The 17723-nt window shown below is 40.1% G+C and overlaps 2 protein-coding genes across 4 annotated transcripts in view; both read left to right on the top strand.

The window, feature by feature from the left end:
- LOC130695944 (cysteine-rich protein 1-like) overlaps window positions 1-17723 on the top strand; it is a 96862-nt gene that overhangs the window by 1690 nt on the left and 77449 nt on the right. For 2 of the 3 annotated variants that reach the window (XM_059497176.1, XM_059497175.1), the window contains exons 3-4: window positions 23-89; window positions 623-685. In XM_059497176.1, coding sequence (XP_059353159.1) covers window positions 23-89; window positions 623-666 — 111 coding nt within the window. In that variant the 3' untranslated portion in view covers window positions 667-685. Of the gene's footprint in view, window positions 1-22; window positions 90-622; window positions 1166-17723 lie in introns of those variants that run through there. The other variant, XM_057519015.2, reaches the window with a different exon arrangement.
- The window catches only part of LOC130696111 (protein pangolin, isoforms A/H/I/S-like), a 29932-nt gene continuing 15928 nt past the window's right edge, over window positions 3720-17723 (top strand). Inside the window, exons 1-3 of the mRNA XM_057519190.2 lie at window positions 3720-4887; window positions 5457-5535; window positions 6537-6649. Of these exons, the coding sequence (XP_057375173.1) occupies window positions 4714-4887; window positions 5457-5535; window positions 6537-6649 (366 nt within the window). The 5' untranslated portion in view covers window positions 3720-4713. The remainder of the gene's footprint in view (window positions 4888-5456; window positions 5536-6536; window positions 6650-17723) is intronic.

The following is a 17723-nucleotide window of genomic DNA, read 5'->3' as shown; positions in this document are numbered from 1 at the left end:
TGTGTACAATAACAACACGCAGCACGCTGAACACGAAGGCAAGCCGTACTGCAACAACCCGTGCTATTCAGCTCTATTCGGGCCAGGAGGTAAGAGATGGACGAACGCAAAAGAACCAAACCCTATTTAGTATCCTGCTTCGTTATCCGTATTTTCGTTGAAGTTGTTTGAAAGTTAGACAACAAACTGAACCCGCTATTCATCAAAACGCAACCACTTGTTACTTTTTCATAACATTTGGGTTTGGCTGGGGACTTTCGTTCACATTCACAAAACAAAACAAGAAAAAACGGCGGTTGTCAGACGGATATTTATGCAGCCCATTCCTCATGGATGGAGATTGGAGAGGCAGGATATTATGTATGTTAGAGAAAGACTTGACTTTGGTTACAAAAAAGACAAGATTTCCATCTTTTAAAAAAAAAAAAAAGCAAAACCTGTTGGGCACGAATTAGAAACATGCTACTATTTTAATGAAGATTTTTATACTGGTCAGGCGGGAATTTGGAACATGACTAATGTCTATATAATACGTCTTGTTTTGTGTCTCTTTTTCTTCAGCCGAAAAAAAAAAAATGTCAAAATTTAATTTTCACCTTTGTCTTTGTCGTTTCTTTTTTAGGTTTTGGACGCGGCGGTGCTGAGTCTTACGTCTACAAAAAGTGAAGGGCCTCCACCATTTTTTTGTTGTTGTTTGACGGGACAGGAAGAAAAATTTGGCCGGTTGACGACATCTGTCGAGCAGCACGGTGCAGCTCTTCCTCCGAAAATAACCGACCCATGGAACTTTTTTATTATTATTCATAGCCAAGCTTCATCTGTTCCTTCCAGTCTCTTTTGGTAAATGCCTTCTTTACCTATTCCTTGTTTCTGTAGCAACCGGCCATGGTGTGAGCGCCAGAAAGCCGAAAAATCTGATTAGATTCCCATCATTCCTATTTATATGATATTGTTTTTTCTCTCTCGTTTGACATTCCGTAAATGACATTCTTTCTCCCTTTCTTACTCGTCACTTATTTTTGGATTTACAGAAAGAAACATTTTCTCTGTATTTTTTCACTGTTGTTTTCTGTTAAGGTATACTCTTGGGCTTCCTGCATTCAGATTCATATGTTTTCGAATGGTTCTCTCATTTGTTATGCATAATATACTATTCGGAATAAAACTGCACTATTAATTTAAACAGAATACCCTTTGTTGTCTTCTTGTTCATCCTGCCCCCGAGCGCTATGGCCATCTAGGAGTGGAATTGCAAAGTACGTAGTGAAGAAGCAGACGCTTTCGCCCACACAATAAAAATAAAACGTGAACTTTATGTCGTGGGTGGGAAACAAAACAGCAAGAGAAATGTAGAGAGAAAGAGAGAGAGACAAAGAAAAAAAAAAAAAAAAAAAGATCCATCACCTGACAGTGATAATCTCGGCTTTGGCCTTATACACCTGAACAACACGAGAGAGAAAAGATAGGAGAGAGAGAGAGAGAGAAAACCTCAAGTCTTCGTTTTGGTGTGTGTCCGTTGCCTCGTATTTTTCTATACGGCAGAGCAGGGGCTGCTGTTGCTGATAACATTATCAGAGAATCTGTTTGGTGTGTTTCTGGCCTGGTGTGTGTATTTGATGACCGCGCCAACGGCAACCAGCTGCCGGACAGACCGAAAAACATACACACAGAAATACAGTTTGTGTGTGTGTGTGTGTGTATTTCCATTATTTTTCTCGTATATTTTCCCTTAAAAAAAAAAAAAAGAGAATGAAAATTGAAAAAGAATGGAAAAGAAAAAAAAAAGGGAATAAAAATCTGGCATTCCTTTTTGTCTTGTTTGTTCTTGTTGTCACTTTTCTGCTTCTCTCGACGAGCGTGCCAAACACAGAGACGCCCGACGCACACATGTAAGAAAGAAAAAAAAAAGAAGAAAAGAAAAAAAAAATGGTTAAATAAATATCCGGTTGGTCGGTCCGTCAGTCGGGTGAGATAAAGCAAATAATAGCTAGCCGGTTTCATTTTTCTTTGAAAATAAAAAAAAAAAAAAACAATAAAAAGAATTCGATTCCAGTTGCGTGAGCTAATATTGACCGACAGGTATTTGATGTCTACTACAACTACAATTACCACTTATTCTTTTTTTTTTCCTGGCTAACAAGCGAAACCGTCTTGTGGTACTTGGTGTCTAATAATAACAGAGCGATTGGTCAATCAACTAAAGAATTGATCGATGGACTCTTAACCCAAACGCAAACGGTAGTAAAGTAGGTGGGTGAGTAGGTGTGAGAGGTTTTTCATTATATTAGGCCCTCGTTTTGCCGCCGTGTCAAATCCATCAAATTAGCCAACGAGGATGGACGATGCGACGTGTGCTGCGCGGCTCAAAGGCAACCTGATCACCGCGCCAGGTGTGTTGTGTTAATAATACGCTGGCAAAAGAAGTGAGAAAGAAAGAGAAAAGGAAAAAAAAAAAAAAAAAAAAAAAAGGGTGCTGCGTGCTTCTAGCCAAAGTGTTATAAATACTCAAACAAGGCTTCTTCTTGTACCGCGAAAAAATTTCAGCGCCATCTTGTTGTTGGGACCCCCCTCCCCTCTCCAATTTCTCCCATTTTGGTTATGCGCTTTGGGTCAGGTGGGTAAAAAGAAAAAAGGGAGGGTTAGCGTGAAAGGACTCGAATTTCTTTCTTTCTTTTGGAGGAGGGAGGGAGAGATTTTTCTCCCTTGAAAAAAAAAAAAGAAAAAAACTTGACTGTGGAACTGTGTGTGTGTGTGACTGTGGAGACATTTTTATCGCTGGTTGTAAAAAGAAAACGTGGTGGTGGTGGCTTGTTGTCCACCATTTCCTCTTTGACCGTCCATTCTTCTTTCTTTCTTTCTTTCTTTTTTTCCTCCCTTATTTTTCTTTTATATTTGGTCTAGGCCCAAAAGAGCCAACCCTCCTTCTCCTCCTCCATCTTTGTTCAGTTAAATCCACCCTTCTCAACAAAGTGGACGGGCCACTCCCCCACATCAAACTGGCCAGCCGTGCCGGCGGCTATTTCTTCAAGAACTTCTTTTTGCCTTCTTTTTTTTTTTTCTTTTTCTTTTTCTTTTTTTTTTTCTTTCTCTTTCTACTTCGTCTTCTTCTTCTTCTGAAGAAGAGAACTCTCCCTGGTGCACATTTTCTCAACCAGAGGTCAGGGCCGGCACATGACTTACACAAGCATCTCTCTACCCTGATAAAAAGTTACAAGAAAACCGTCCGCCCACCACCCTATTGGGTGTTGCTAAGGTCAGTCTGTGATGAAAGCGCGCGCATTCGAAGGCGCTTACATGGCATAGGAGCCCAGGCAGTGGGTGGGTGGGAGAAAGAAGGTGGAAAAGCCAAACACACTCTGATTGGCCGGCTTCGTCGCCTCAAGGGGAGACTTTCCAACTTCTCACCACCCCCTTTTTTGTTGTTTCATTTGTTTTTTTTTTGTTTTTTATATTTTGTGACTGCGTGCGCTGCTGCCCTTTGCCGGCAGAGAGCCCAGTGTGTCGGGCCTTTTTCGGCTACGGTGCTCCTCTCTCTCTCCTTCCCTGTATACACGAGCCGCAACACACACCAACTACGCGCCGCCCCCTATCCAAGCCGCCACTAGTCTCACCGCTACTACCGCCGCCGCCGCCGTAGTCGAAGCCGCCCCGTTCTTATACACACTTGTGTAGAAGGAAAGAGGAAGCCGAGGGTCTCTCTTTTTTTTTTTTTTAATTTTTCACTCTGGGAAGAAGAAAAAAAAAAGTTTGTGAGGCGTGCGCTCCCCGCAGTCACATCTTAACGCGCGCGCCCTCTTTGCCTGCATACAAAAGTTGAACGTCTTGACCACCAGAGTGCATATTAGTCGTTTCAATTTTTTTTTTCCCCCCATTTTCTCACCACGTCTTGGTGTACTAGTGCTGCCAACCAGTCGACTTGGGCCCTCCAGACGAGATGGCCGTCCTGTGCTGACGATCCAACAAACGCAGAAGCACGCAAGGGGAACACACACACACACTTTGAATCTGAGAGAGAGAGACCTTGCATCCACGAGCACGTTTTTTGTTTTCTGTTTTTTTTTTTTTCAAGTGGCCATTTTCGAAGTAACACAAAAAAAAAAGAGGAGGGAGAAAAAAACACTGTGACAATTTCGGATTGTGTTTTGTGTGGTATGCATATCGTTGTGTCTCTCGAAAATTCTGTGCTGGTGCCAAGTGCTAAACAACGTAACAAGTGAAGCAACAAAAAGCCTCCCCTCCTTCACAGTGTGTGTGTATTTGTGTGGTGTGTGTGTGTGTGTGTGTGTGTGTGTATCTATTCAACACGGTGTGATAAAAAAAAAAACGTGTGTGTGTGTCCGGGATTTTTCTATTTGGATATCGCGAGATTCTCTTCGAAAAAAAAAAAAAGAATCTGGGAGTCTTGACAAAACAAAAAAAAAAAAAAGAACTTGAAAACACACTTGCCGAACCCACATCATCTTAAAGGCGCGCGTTTTGGGTGTGTAGTGTCTGTGTCTGTGTGTACAGTGCGTGTGTGCGCGGGAGCGCGTGAAATGGCGCTGTGAAAGGGGCTGCCATCATGGATGGTGGTACAGTCATTATCATCTTATCTTTAGTCTAGGCCTGGATTTATCAAGTTGCAGCAACAGCCTCGTGTTTCTGCCGTCTGGGGGTTGTCCCACATTTTTTTTTTGCTGGTATTCTTTGTTGGTTTTTCGTTAAAACCGAAAAATGCCGCACGTGAACGGAAGCAGCGACGGTGACGATTTGGGCGATGCCGACGAGATCAAAGTTTTTAAACACGATGAGGAATGCGAAGAAGAAAAGAAACTGATTGCCGAAGAAAGACAATCCGACTCCCTGACTGAAGACAAATCCAGTCTGGTCACCGAAGGAGAATCACAGGTATGTCGTACATATATATATCCACCTGATTATGATTTCGTTCTCTCCGTCGGAAATCTTTCTGCTTAGTCCACCCCACGAGAGACACATTTACTAAAGAAACCGATGGTTCTCGTCCGTCTCTTTTGTGTATGTAAAATATATACAACACACACACACACACACACTGTGTGTGTGTGTGTAGAGCCCTAAATTTAGAACCAAGGGTTTCTTGCTTTTTTATCTTTTCGTCTCGGGGTCGAGAGATGCAGCACATCACACCATCTAGCGGCTGGAGAAAAATAGCCTTTTAAAAAATTGAAACTAACGAGGGAAAAAAAATTTAGTCACGGCCGGAAATGCCAACGCTGTCACACTCTATGCCCCCCCTTCGTTGTCTTGTTGCTACAAAATTTAGCAGTTCATTTTTTTTTATTTTCAAAGAAAAATAACAGGCGTGAGCACATACACGCCAATGTGTCAAAACCTCTTGCGCCCCCCACATGTGTGGCGTCAGCTATCAAAGCGAATCGAGCCGTATCCAAACATTTCACATCTTAATCTTATTTCTTTTTTATTTTTCTTGACAGAGCAAAAATGCTTCGTTAGCCGGCCAGAGTTTCACTGGCAAAAATTCACTACGACCTGAACCTGGACCATTATTCGGTGGTAAGTTTTGATTTGTTCCATACCTATTTTTGAATGAAACATGGTGGGGGGGGGGGGGGTAGTTCTTACCACTAGTAAGGCTATGCTTCATTGGGTCGTCCGAACATTGTGAAAGTTAAGTGTTTCTGATGCACCAAGCAAACGGGATACAACCACACTTTTTCGTGTTATGGGCTTAATAACATTAAACAGGGCACCACCCATATCTCTCAATTCTCCCGCCGATTGCCATTTAAAAATGGCGACGGCCGAAAAAAAACAACGTCGATGTGAACGGGTTTTCGTGTTGTTAAAAAAGAATATTGTCGGATATATACAAGTGGCTATTTAGAAGCTGATTGCGTTTTACGAGCGGGAGACTAGAAAAAAAAAACGCGTCCATGTATTTTTCTTTACCGTTCCTCTTTTTGTTTTTATTTGCGGTTTTTTTTTTAAGAAAAGAAAAAGTCGTAATAATGAACCAAGAAAAAGAGACCGGAAAAGGGAGATTGTAATTCTTTTTCTCAAGTTTTTTTTACCTTTTCCCCCCTCGTTCAACTCGATACGTTTTTTCTCTTTCTTTTTTCTTTTTAAATACAAAAAAGAAATGATAATAATATAAATATAACTACAATTCAACCGCAGACTCGTTTGACGTCGTCGAACGGATAGGGGGGGGGTTTAGGTTTGTTTCGGCTGGTTACGCACCTATGGCGTCACACTAAGGTAAACCCTCCTGCTGTTTGTGAATTATGGTCAAGGATATGATGATGATGATGATATTTCTGAGGTTGCCACTGGGTAATTTTTCCGGGGTTTTAATTTGAGCTCGTTATCGAGAAAAAGGGGGGCGGGCCTTAGTTATATATTTGCTCTTTTTTTTTCTTACTTGCACACACAATTGAAAAAAGAAAAAAAAACTGTTGAAACGTAACAGATGTTGTAATGGTGTGATTCGCTAAAAAAAAAAATAAATAAACAATCAAAAATTTTTAAATAAAATGAAAATTGTTTGCGTGTAGGTCGGTCGCTGGAGTCGCTGGCCTCATCGCACGCCTCTCCGCTCAACATGGGATACCTTATGCCCTATTCGTACCACAACGGCATGGCCGCTCTCACCTCCCTGCCATCCATGGTAAGTCCCTTCCTTGTACTTTTTTTTTTTTTTGAGGGGGGGGGGGGGGAAGACGGAGGGGAATGTTGATGTTTCTATTCTACGTGTGTTTTTTTTTTTTGTTGAGGAAAAAAACTTTTCTTTTATGATTATTTGAGGCGAGAAATTGATGTTTCCCCCCTGTCGAAAAAGAGAATGGGGGGGGTTGCTGGCTTCTTTCTATTTCGAGGGTTCTTGTCGTTTTTTATTTTTTAGGGCTCTGGTCAAATATCAACCCTCCTCCCTTCTTGACCAAATAGCCTCTCCCATTTTTGTGTGTAAGTCGAAAGAGGAGGAAGACGTACAAGAAAAAAAAAAGAAAATGTTCCATCATCTTGAAAGAAGAGGGTGAAAAAAAGGGTCAAGTTTTTTTTTTTTGAGGAAGAAAATTTGTATAATTTTTTTTTTTTTTTTGATGTATAAAAAGTTTGCGTTTCGTATAAAAATCGATTAAATGAGAAATCGTTGTTCCGGATGCTGGAGCTTCGCGGAAGTCGATCCATTTCTCTTTTTTTTTTGGAGGGGGTAATTAATTTCTTACCCCCCCTCCTTTTTTTTCTCTTCCTTCACCCTGGATCACAAAAGGTTTTTTTTTTTTTTTTTTTTTTTTTTGTACAACGGAAGATTTTCTTCGTTTTTTTTTTTTAATGGGCGGAGGGGGGACATTTTCCAGTTGGACCTCCTGTTGCGGATTTGGGGAACAAAAAAACCTGGAAAAGTTGACGGATCGCGCGCCCAAGTTGTGTATACTTGTCCAGGGGGGTTTGGCCGGATTAAAAATAAAGAAAAAAAAAAGACGAACCTTTTTTTCTTTCAGGGTCCAGGGGGTGAGAGGTCATTTCTCCCAAAAAAAAAAATCCCTTCAGGGAAACACTAAAGAAAAAAGGGTTTCTTTTTTAAACCATCCCAAACGGGTCACAAGGTGGTCAGGAAAAAGAAAGATGGCGCCGCATTCCTCGTTAACCGCCACCTACCACGCCATATAGAAGAAGAACTCGGAAAGTTGCCACCAACTTTTTTCTTCTTTTAAAAAATAATTGAATTTCCAAACCACTGAACTTTGAACCTTTCTTCTTACCCTTGGTAATGGCAGTTACACGAACGTCGTCTGCTAAAAAGCTTCCCTTCTTTTTCTTCTCCCGACACGTTGTGGTCATCAATGAAAGGCACAAATAATCAAAACGATCTTTTGCATCACACAAATCTCACGCCATTTGAAAAAAATGATGAATGACGTCACGTCGACAATTTTCCAAAGTTTCCCTTGTTGTGTGTTTGTCTTCCGGATGTTGTTTCGGGGGGGGGGGGGGAATGAAAGAGAGAGGATAAGGTAGCACAAACCAGGTAGTAGTTTGGTAGGTAGTAGCCTACAGTGTATTTATTCACGGGGTTCTCTCTCTCTATGTATTAAAAAAGGGGGCCCCCCTTGTTACAAGCTCATCCAATCCGTCATATTTGGACACATTAGAAACGGTCAAACCCGTTGGGCTGGTTGTTGAGGCTCACGTTAAAAAAGAAAGAAATAAGAAACATGAGGGTTGTGTGTGTAATCTTTTTGTCTTTCCCTAGGGCTGTGTGCCTTCCTATTTGACTTGGTGAGTTGTGTATAGTAGTCATCATCATCAGGCAAATATCCTCGGGGATCTTTTGAAAAGAAAGGCCTTTTTTTTTTTCTTTCTTGTGTCTTGTTTCAACGCCATCTATAAGACGAGGATCTAAATGACACAGGTGTCATTTCCCGACGGGGCCCAACAGTTTAGCACCCCAATAGTTTTTTCTTTTTTTTTTTTTTTTCTTCAACTCTTGCGAAGGGAGAAAGAGATTGAAGTACGTTTCCTGTCTAGTTGCTATACTTTTTTTCTTTAATACCCTACTCTGAGTTTAGGGGGTAGTGGTTATAAGAAGGGGCGCAATTTGATCCTTTTCCCCTCCACTTTTTTTTCTTCCCCTTCGACATTTTTTTTTTTTTTCAAGAAAATGTAGAACAAAGGGTCCCCAAGAAGAAAAAAAAATTGTCACTGCCCTTTTGGGTTTTTTTTTTTTTTTTTGAAAGTTCATTAAACAAGAAATCTGTTTTAATTCGTCCGGATAAACTTAAAAAAAAAAATAAAGCGAATAATGAGGTTGGATTAGTCAAAGAAAATTCCCTAGGTGGCACACCTGTGTACCAAAGAGAAAATCGTGGAAAACATATTTTGCCTTTAAAAAAAAAAAGATGACTTGTAAAAATCAGGAAGATGACGATGCACAGCTCTCCTCCCCCCCTGCGATCATCTCCCACACAGTTTTCTCTCTTTTTGAGCCTATAGGCCTTGTGTGTGTGTGACTTTTCGATATATTTCAAAATATTGAAGTTGTTTAGAGTGTGTGTGTGTGTGTGTGTGTGTGTGTGCGTCGACGAAAAAAGATGTCGAAGATTTTTTCCTTGTATGGGGGGAGGGTAGAACTGGACACGAGAAATGTTTAGGGGGGTACCGATCTTATCATGACGAATGGCAGCAGCACCAGCAGATCCTTGAACAAACTGGAATCGCCCCTCTTTTTTCTTTTTTCTTTAACCAATTCCTTCTTCTCTCTTTGAGGGCCTATTTTTTTATTTTCTGGGAGAAGAAGAAGAAGAAGGAGAAGTGGAGGAATGAAAAAATAAAGGAAGAAGCCAAGGTCAAGTCTTCACACCCCCTGCGGGCCCGCCGAACAAGTACACACACAAAGTTCTTTTTTTTTTTTTTTTTCGTTCTTCTTCTTGAGCTACCAGTGGAAACACCGCAAAGACCGGTGCGGCATCTCTCTCTAAGACGGCGTTAAACTTTTTGCCGCTTGCAAATCGGCTTGGAAATTCTTTCTTTTTTTTTTTTTTTTTTATGTACTTAGTACGTTTTTCGGGGTTGCGGTATTTTTGCGTGATATTGATTGGTTCATTTTTCTGTTATCCCGCTGGTAATTCTTTTTTTTTTTTTTTCACGGGAATTATATACAAGAAAAGGTATTTCCTTGGAAAAAATGGTGTACCACAAAAGAAAAACTTTTTTCGATGAATAATTCATGGGCGAATGTTTTTTTTTTTTTTTTGCACGCGGGAAAAATAGCTCACGAAAAAAAAAAAAAAAAAAAAAAAAAAGAGGCCTCAAATCAAGATGGATGATAAGGATGTAGTGACGTTGGTCTTGTTTGTTTCTCGTGTTTTCATCTTCTTCTCCCTCCCCACTGAAAAAAAAAAAAAAAAAAATTCCCGGCTTGTCTTTTTGGTGCTGGCCTTTTTTTTTTTTTTTTTTTTTGGCTCTGTGTTATCGGAGGCTATTATCAGTGGCGCGCCCTCCAGTAAAAAAACAAAACAAAACAAAACAAAACAAACGGCCGTTTGTTGAACTTTCTTTTTGTGTGTGTAAGTTTTTCGGACTGGCGCCCTTCTTTTTTATTTGAAAGGAAAACAAAAAAAAAGAAAAAAAGAAAAAATCGGGAATTGAAAAAGTCAACTTGTCAATGTGTCGTTTCATGGATCAAAGTGTAGATCGCTTTCGGGTCGGCTTGTCACTCACGCTACTTGTCAATGTTGTGGTGCTGCAAGTAGTTTTATCTATCCGTTGGCGAGACGCACACACACACACACACAAAACGGTTCACTTTCTTCTTGTTTGTCCATTTCTTTTTTTTATGACTTTCGGTCCCGTTTCTGACCTCGAAACCAAACTTTTTCAAAAGGGATTTTTTAAATATCATTTTAAATGAGAGGGGGGGGGGGCTAGTCGTAAAACGGTTTAAACTCAGGTGACCCCAAAAATACTGGACGTTATGGGCCCTTTTTTTTTCTACTCTTCCAGGGGTTAATTGATGCGAGAAAAAGAAATCGTTGTCCTGTTTAAAAAAAAAAGAGAGAGAAGGGGGATGTGATGGATGCGGCTCGACGGAATGTTTCCGTGTTACTCATAAATCATCGAGTGGGCAGTACCTGTGTACACACACTCGAAAAAGAAAAAAGAGAAGAGGTAGGAATGAATTATCGCATCTCGTTGCGGATGATGGCCGTGTAACAGGTGAGCCCATCATCAACACATTCCCACCAGAAAAGAGCGTGACCGGCGCCCGGCAATCGGACCTGTCAAATTCTATTGATTTTAACACACACACAAAGATTTTTTTTTTTTTTTCGTCAACCGTTTGTGTGTAACTCTAGTAATTTAATATGCCATTTGAAGTTTTGTTTTGAAATTTTTTTTTTTTTTTAATTTTAAAGACACCTGAGTCGACTTGAAAGGCTAGTGTCCAACAAACTGTGACTCTCTTGTTTATTCCCCTTCTTTTTTTTTTTTTTTTTTCCTTGGGCGCCCCCATGACCAGTGGCCCGTGTTGGTCTGTTAATCGTGAAACTTTCTGAAAGCGGGGGGGAGATTATATATTTTTTTGGGGATGGGGCGGGAGCTAAAGGTTCCTATCGGCTATATAAGCATATATATATATATATATATATAAACATGGTTAGGTGTGTGTTGTAAGTTGTTCGATGCTGACGCCCTTTTTCTTCTTTGATCTTTTGAAGTTTCTCCAAAAAAAAAACACGAATTTTTTTTTTTTCTTTTCTTTTTTTAATCGTATTAGATTCACAACAACTGAACTGTGTGCAACGAACGAAAAAAGGGCGTTGGTAGCGTCGGGTCTTCGCTGGTCGAAAATCTTTTATTTCCTCTTTGCGACAATTTTTTTTTTTTTTTGTTTGTTTGAAATTTCTTGTACGTAAATAGACAGGTAGATCCCCCCCCCCCTCCTCCTCTGTATGGGTTTCAATTTTCCACATTGAAAAAAGAAAAAGGGTGTGTATAAAGTATCTGTGTGTGTGTGTGTTTGTTTCCGACATTCGATACGCATTTTCGTTTGGATAGAAGAGAAAAGGTAAGGGGGGGGGGGAGATTCCGGCACCTGCTAAAGTGCGGGCGCGTGCCGCGTTCAAAGAGAGCCGCCGCTCGCGCGCCATTCAAAGGGGAAAATCTTGTAAATTCGGTAAAATAATCAAAAGAGTCATCCCTATCACTACAGTAGTTTTTATTTTTATTTTTTTATTTTTTTGCTTCCGAAAAGGGGGGGGGAGGCGGCTTCTTTTACGATGGCCAAAAAGGAGTTCCCAATATATTTTTTCGTGTATGTGTTTCACTCTTTTTTTTCGAAAAGGGGGGGGGGATTTCTCTTCGTGAGAGCCGTTCATCCATCACAAACGTTGGCTACTGGTTAAAGGCCACACACACACACGTAATTCTGCACGAAAGATCGGGTTGAAAATACTCGTCAAACATTTTGAGCTTTTTTTTTTCTATTTTTCTTTTGCGACTTGATCAATGACGCCGACCTTTGCATAAGCAATTATATTAAGAAGACTCAAAAGTAGAAGGGGGCGCGCGCGCGCGCGCGCTCGTGCCAATTAGACTTTCGTCTCGGAAAGTTTTGATTTCAAACGAAGGATCGATTTTATATCCGGTGGAGATGGGGCGAACTTGTCGTTTTCTTTGATCTCGGAGCAATGCGCATTCCGGCGGATTTCTCTCTCACAAAAATCTTTTTCTTTTTCTTTTTAAAGGGGAGGCAATGTTTACGACACTCTTTTTTTTTTTTTTTTTTTTTTTTTTTTCAAAAACATCCCCCTCCCCTCGCACCGTATCTTCTTCTTTTTAGGTAGACATTCTTTTGAAAAAAAAAAAAAAGATTTTTTCAAGCAGAAAAAACACGCGTGTTTCTCCTCACGCCGCCCAACCGGTCAAGCGGAGGGATTCTTTTTTTTTTTTTTTCAATCCAAACACCGGAAGAAGAATTTCCATTTCTTATTTAAATAGAAATGAAGGTGTTTTTTTTTTTCTTTCTAAGGATAGAGCACTCAGAGTAATCATTTTTATGAATTTCATAAATGTAATCATTTTTTTTTTTTTTCATTTACCGTTAAAAAGAGTGCCATTAAGAAAATTGGTTTCGAGAAGTCAAACACTTTGGGAAATGGGGACCACATTTGTTTGTGTGTGTATGGGGTTTTGGGAAGAAGAATCCCACATGCTTTTTTCTTCGGGAGATGGGGGGGGGGTGGTCGAGCTTTTTCAATGTAAACAAAATGTTCGAAAAACGACCACCAACTGAACCGTAGAGATGCTTCTATTGTATATATTTGTAAATATTTTTGTGTGTTTCCTTTTTTTTTTTCCGGATAAGGATATGGGGTGGAATTTAAGGCGCCATCTTGTGTTGACGTCTCGTACCTGTCAGTCTAAATATTTACCCCTCTCGCCAACTGGAATGGCCTTTTTCTCTTCTAAACCGATGTCGTCTCTTGTGACAGACAGACGCAAACATTCACTAACTCCCCCTCCCCCCCCCCCCTCCCTGCCGTCATCCGGAAAAAGAAAATGGCCCTCCTTTGCACAATGTATACAATTTGTTGCGGTGTGTCATAATAGGCTTACAATATTATTCATATTCAATATGGATGGATATCGGATAGACTCTTTCAAAGCAAGGAGGGGGGGGGGGGAGAGATTTAACCGTCATCATTGATATGGAAAATATGATCTTCTTTCCCCCCCTCTCTATTTGATCGTTTTACCACACGTTTGACAAGTTCATTTTTATTATTATTTTTTTTAAATAGGGGACGCTCCCCCCTCTTTTTTTTTTTATTCGGCTACTTGACGTTTTATTTTGGTTGTATGCTTATAATTAATGCTCTAAGCTAGAAAATGATGCCCAATTATATCGATAACACCCTACTGAATCGTCAAGTTTTTTGTTAGCTCACAAAATAATAATTCTCCACTCGACTTTTTTTAATTGGGGGTCGTCACGTAAATCATTTTTTTTTTATTTTTTTTAATATATGCATATTTTTTCGAGTCCTCGAGAATTGTTGTCACCCGCATCCTTTTGCGCCCCAATGAACCTCTCTTCCCTTAAAAAACCTGGTATTTTTTTTTTATTTTATTTTTATTTAAAAATATATCTGAGAGGGACAACAGAAACTCTTCTTTTTTTTTTGCAAGGCTTTCTGCTGATTAGGCACGCTTTCAACAACTCTGTCAAAGAGTGGAGAGAACGCGGGGGGGGGGGGGTTGTACTCTCCTTTTTTCAATTGCGTTTGCACACTCCCTTTTTTTTTTTTTTTTTCTCGTATGTTTTTTAAACGGTCCGTGGCGAATCTGTTTTAATGATCATCTGTCCTCCTGCACATACACACTCTCTTTCATCCGTGATAACCATCTATTATTATTGCGTCGTATATATATATATATATATATTTTTTTTTTTTTTTGCCTACCAGAGTTGGACAAAAAAGCTTTTTAGGGTGGAGTTGGGATTAAGTTCTGTTCGCTATCCGATCAATCAACGGTTTTCTCTGCGACTACAAATAGGATTGGGGATGAAGCCTAGAAGGGGGGGGGGGGAGAGATTAAAATTAGTGGCTTTGATACACTTGACGAAATGTGTGTGTGTGTGTGTGCGCTGCATCAAATCCGTACACAATCTGGCGTGTTCTTCAATCGAGGCTAATAATAGAGTGGCTCTTGGTTGACAACTGTCTCTTTCGGTGATTGCGTCCGTTGCCCGGCAACCCACACTTTGTTGCTTTGCATGTCGGGCGACGTTTGTTTCGTGGCCGCATTTGCAGAAAGTCATTCAACTACTTTTTATTTTTATTTTTTTTTTATTTTCAAATGCGTCAGGCATTACGCAATCGTTAATTGACTTGTGCGACAGAGTTTTTGGTCATTCGGTTGGGGGTACAATTTTTTTTTTTTTTTTAACCCACCTCCACCCCATCACTCGTCCTTTTTAAAGTTAGTACTATTTCGTTTTATTCATGGTTCTCATAGTTGAATGTTTGAAACAGAAAGGGCAGCCGTAAAATGCCCAAACTCGAAAAGAAACACATAAAATCCAATAGGGTGGACAGTGAACCGGAACGGACTAAAGAAAACTCGTTTTTTTTTTTTTTTTTTAAAGAAAGAAAAAAAAAATATATTCTTATTAGTTTCTCTTTTTTTTTTTTTAAAGAAACAGAACGGCGGGAGGGTTAGGTACAAGCTCATTTGTTTCAAAGAGTTACACACACACACACACACACACACAAAAAAAATTCTAAATGGACTGAAAAAAAAGAGCTTGGAGCCATGTCTTAACAAGGTCCACACACTGCCCAGCCCCAAAGGTTATGTATAGAGATAAGAACGAAGAAAAGTAATGATTTTCGTGTTCCACTGAACGACCAAAGACACACACAAACCTTTTTTTTTTTTTTTTTTTTCTTCTGAAATGGGGAACAGCATCTTTTTCTTTTTAAATTTCAAAAAAAGAAAGAAATCTCACTCGACTAAGCTACCTGTAATTAGTGGGTTCTTTACGTATACTTCTTTCTTGGGGTGATTATATTTTCCTTGCACACTTGCACACATACACACACACACACACACACAGAGAGAAAAACGAGTCCGCCACCCAGCGTGAGGTGGATAGACAATTATCATTTTCTTTTTTTCTTTTTGGAACCTCATTATCCTTTGACTAAAATTCCCTCCCCACTTTCCAGTTTTATCAGTTTATTCGTAATCATTTCTGGGGATATGTGCGTCATTTTTTGTTTTGCTTTTTTTTTTTTTTTTTTTTTTTTTTTCATGGTCGAATCATCGCAAATTTTTTCCAGCGCTTGTTCCTGGAATTAAACATTTCTTGATATATGTCTCGTTTGAGAGACGAGGGGGGGGGGGTTATATTTCAGTTCCGGATGCGTCGTAAATCACAATCGTTTTCATATCTTTTTGTGTAGAAAAAAAAAAAGAGGGGGAAAGAAAGAAAGAAAAGAGAGGGGCTACTATAATAATGCTAATCGTTCAGTTGTTCCAGTCGCTTGACTCTTGCGTTCACTATTCCGTGTCATGACTGCTCCGCCTTCCTTACAACGTTTCCTCCCCCTTAGTTAGCGAACGGCCCTGCGTTTTCGTTTAAAAAAAAAAAAAAAAGAAAAGTAGGTAACGACACCGTTCTGAATCGTAATTTGTCGATCGTGTCATATCCGTATTCACCTCACGGACCGGAAGTGATAAAAAGTCAATCGCCCCCCCCCCCCTTCTTATTTTTTTTTCGTTTGCAGGGTAAATCACGAACCGGATGAGTCGCCATCTTTTCTTAAAAAAAAAAAAAAAAAAGAAAATTTTTTTTTTCTTGTATATAGAAAATAATAAAAAGAAGGTGAGACTATTTCGTGACCGTGTTGGCCTTTGTTGTTGGCGAGAGTCACGCCCTCGACTCACGCGCGTCCCTCTTCCCCGTCTATTTGACCATCTCTCTGTTAAAATTATTTATATTTCCGTCGTAAAAAAGAAGAGGAATAGTACGATGCTAGTAGCTACTATAGGTGGTGCTGTTTCTATTCAAAAAAGTTTATAATGGGGAGTCCTGATTTTTTGTTTTTTCTTTGTACGTGCTCTCACTGAACCTTGTGTCTATGACACGAATTCCCGTCTTCTTCTTATTTTTCATTTTTTGATAAGCTCCTTTCTTCAGAATCGCCCCTTCGTATGGACGTCACAAGTTTCTTGTTTTTTGGCGTAAGCAAAAGTTTATTTTCGGGTTTGTGTGAGCGTGAAAAAAAAAGGAACAAAAGACATTTGGAATTGAAGAAGTTGCTGCACTAGCATCATCATCTGGAACGATTGGAATTTTCCAAAGACAACGAGACCTTGTTGGCCTCAGGCCTTTCGTCTATTTCAGATTTTTTTTGTTTTGTTTTTTTTCTTTGATATTTTAAAACTGAAAAGTTTGAAATGGATGTGGAGGGAGACATTCCTCTTCTCCCTCTATTCTTTCTTAAATATGTGGGCTCAACTCCAAAACATCTTCATGATATATTTATATATTTTTTATTTTATTTTTTTTTTTTTTGTTCTTCTCGATTCCGGAATTCTATCTTTTCTCATTAAGGCCTCCTCCCCCTCCTTGGGCCCGTACAATGCGCCAAAATGGCTGCGTTTCAAGCGAAAAAGAGATTATTCTGATTAGTAGAGTTCGGTGGACGACACATTGGCGCTCTCCATTCCAATAGTTGACAAGGCAGCGTCGGGGTGATTGGCAATGCGTGAATGGTGTCGACTAGTGGGTGGGGTATTAACCGATTTTTTTTTTTTTTCTTCTTTTCCGGGGCTGGGCGGTAGAGAGAGAGAAAAAAGGGGGGGGGGAAATAAATACTGGAGCCAAAGCCTTGCGCAAAAGGCAGCCACGCCCCTTGGAGCTCTTTTGAACGGCGCCGATTGGTCGGACGCCGACGCCGCCATCTCCCCGCGCTTATTGGTTCGCTTGGCTATCCCCCCACCATTTCCGGATGGGGGCAAAAATATATAAGAAGAAGAGGCGGGTAAAGAAAAAAAAAAAAAAGGAGAGCTGTGTATATATACCCCTCACAATCATTCTAATAAGTGGCTGCCTCTCACCTCTCTTTCATCCGGTGCTGTCATGCACAGAATTTCCCCTCCTCTTTAAAAAAAAAAAATATATATATATATACACGGCATCGATTTGTTGGCCGCATGCACACAATCTTTCTGGAAAAAAAAACCCCTTGTGTATCACGAGGAGAGAACGGGGGTGCCAATATCTTTGGGTCCTCTTCAAACATTGAAAGACACGACACAATAGAGAAATGATATGAAGAGCGGTGTCACAATAGAGAAACCCCCTCTTTCTCTCTCTCTCTCTCTCTCCTTATTTTGCACCATCAGCTGATTCGAATGCAGCATCCAGAAGTGTACATTTAACACACACACGGTGTGTAAAGGTTTCGCATTTCAAACAGGGTCTTTTTTTTTTTTTTTTTTTTTCGTGTGCACTCCGGGTCTGATTTCACTCTGCCTTGCAAATTGAGTTTTTTTCTTTCTTTCTCGGCGTGTAAGCAAAAAAAAAAAAAAGGACGGGGGGGAGGTTGGGAGGATTTCAATGTTGAAATTTCAAAATAAAAGTGTGTTCCTGATGTTAGTCTCTGGGCTATTGATCCGTCTTCTCTTTGAGCGGGAGAGAGAGAGAGAGAGAGAGAGTAGATGTG

The sequence above is a fragment of the Daphnia carinata genome, chromosome 10 (genome assembly GCF_022539665.2).
Source record: "Daphnia carinata strain CSIRO-1 chromosome 10, CSIRO_AGI_Dcar_HiC_V3, whole genome shotgun sequence".
Taxonomy (NCBI): domain Eukaryota; kingdom Metazoa; phylum Arthropoda; class Branchiopoda; order Diplostraca; family Daphniidae; genus Daphnia; species Daphnia carinata.
The sequence above is the reverse complement of the archived record's forward strand: the minus strand, read 5'-3'. Positions and strand labels throughout refer to the sequence as shown.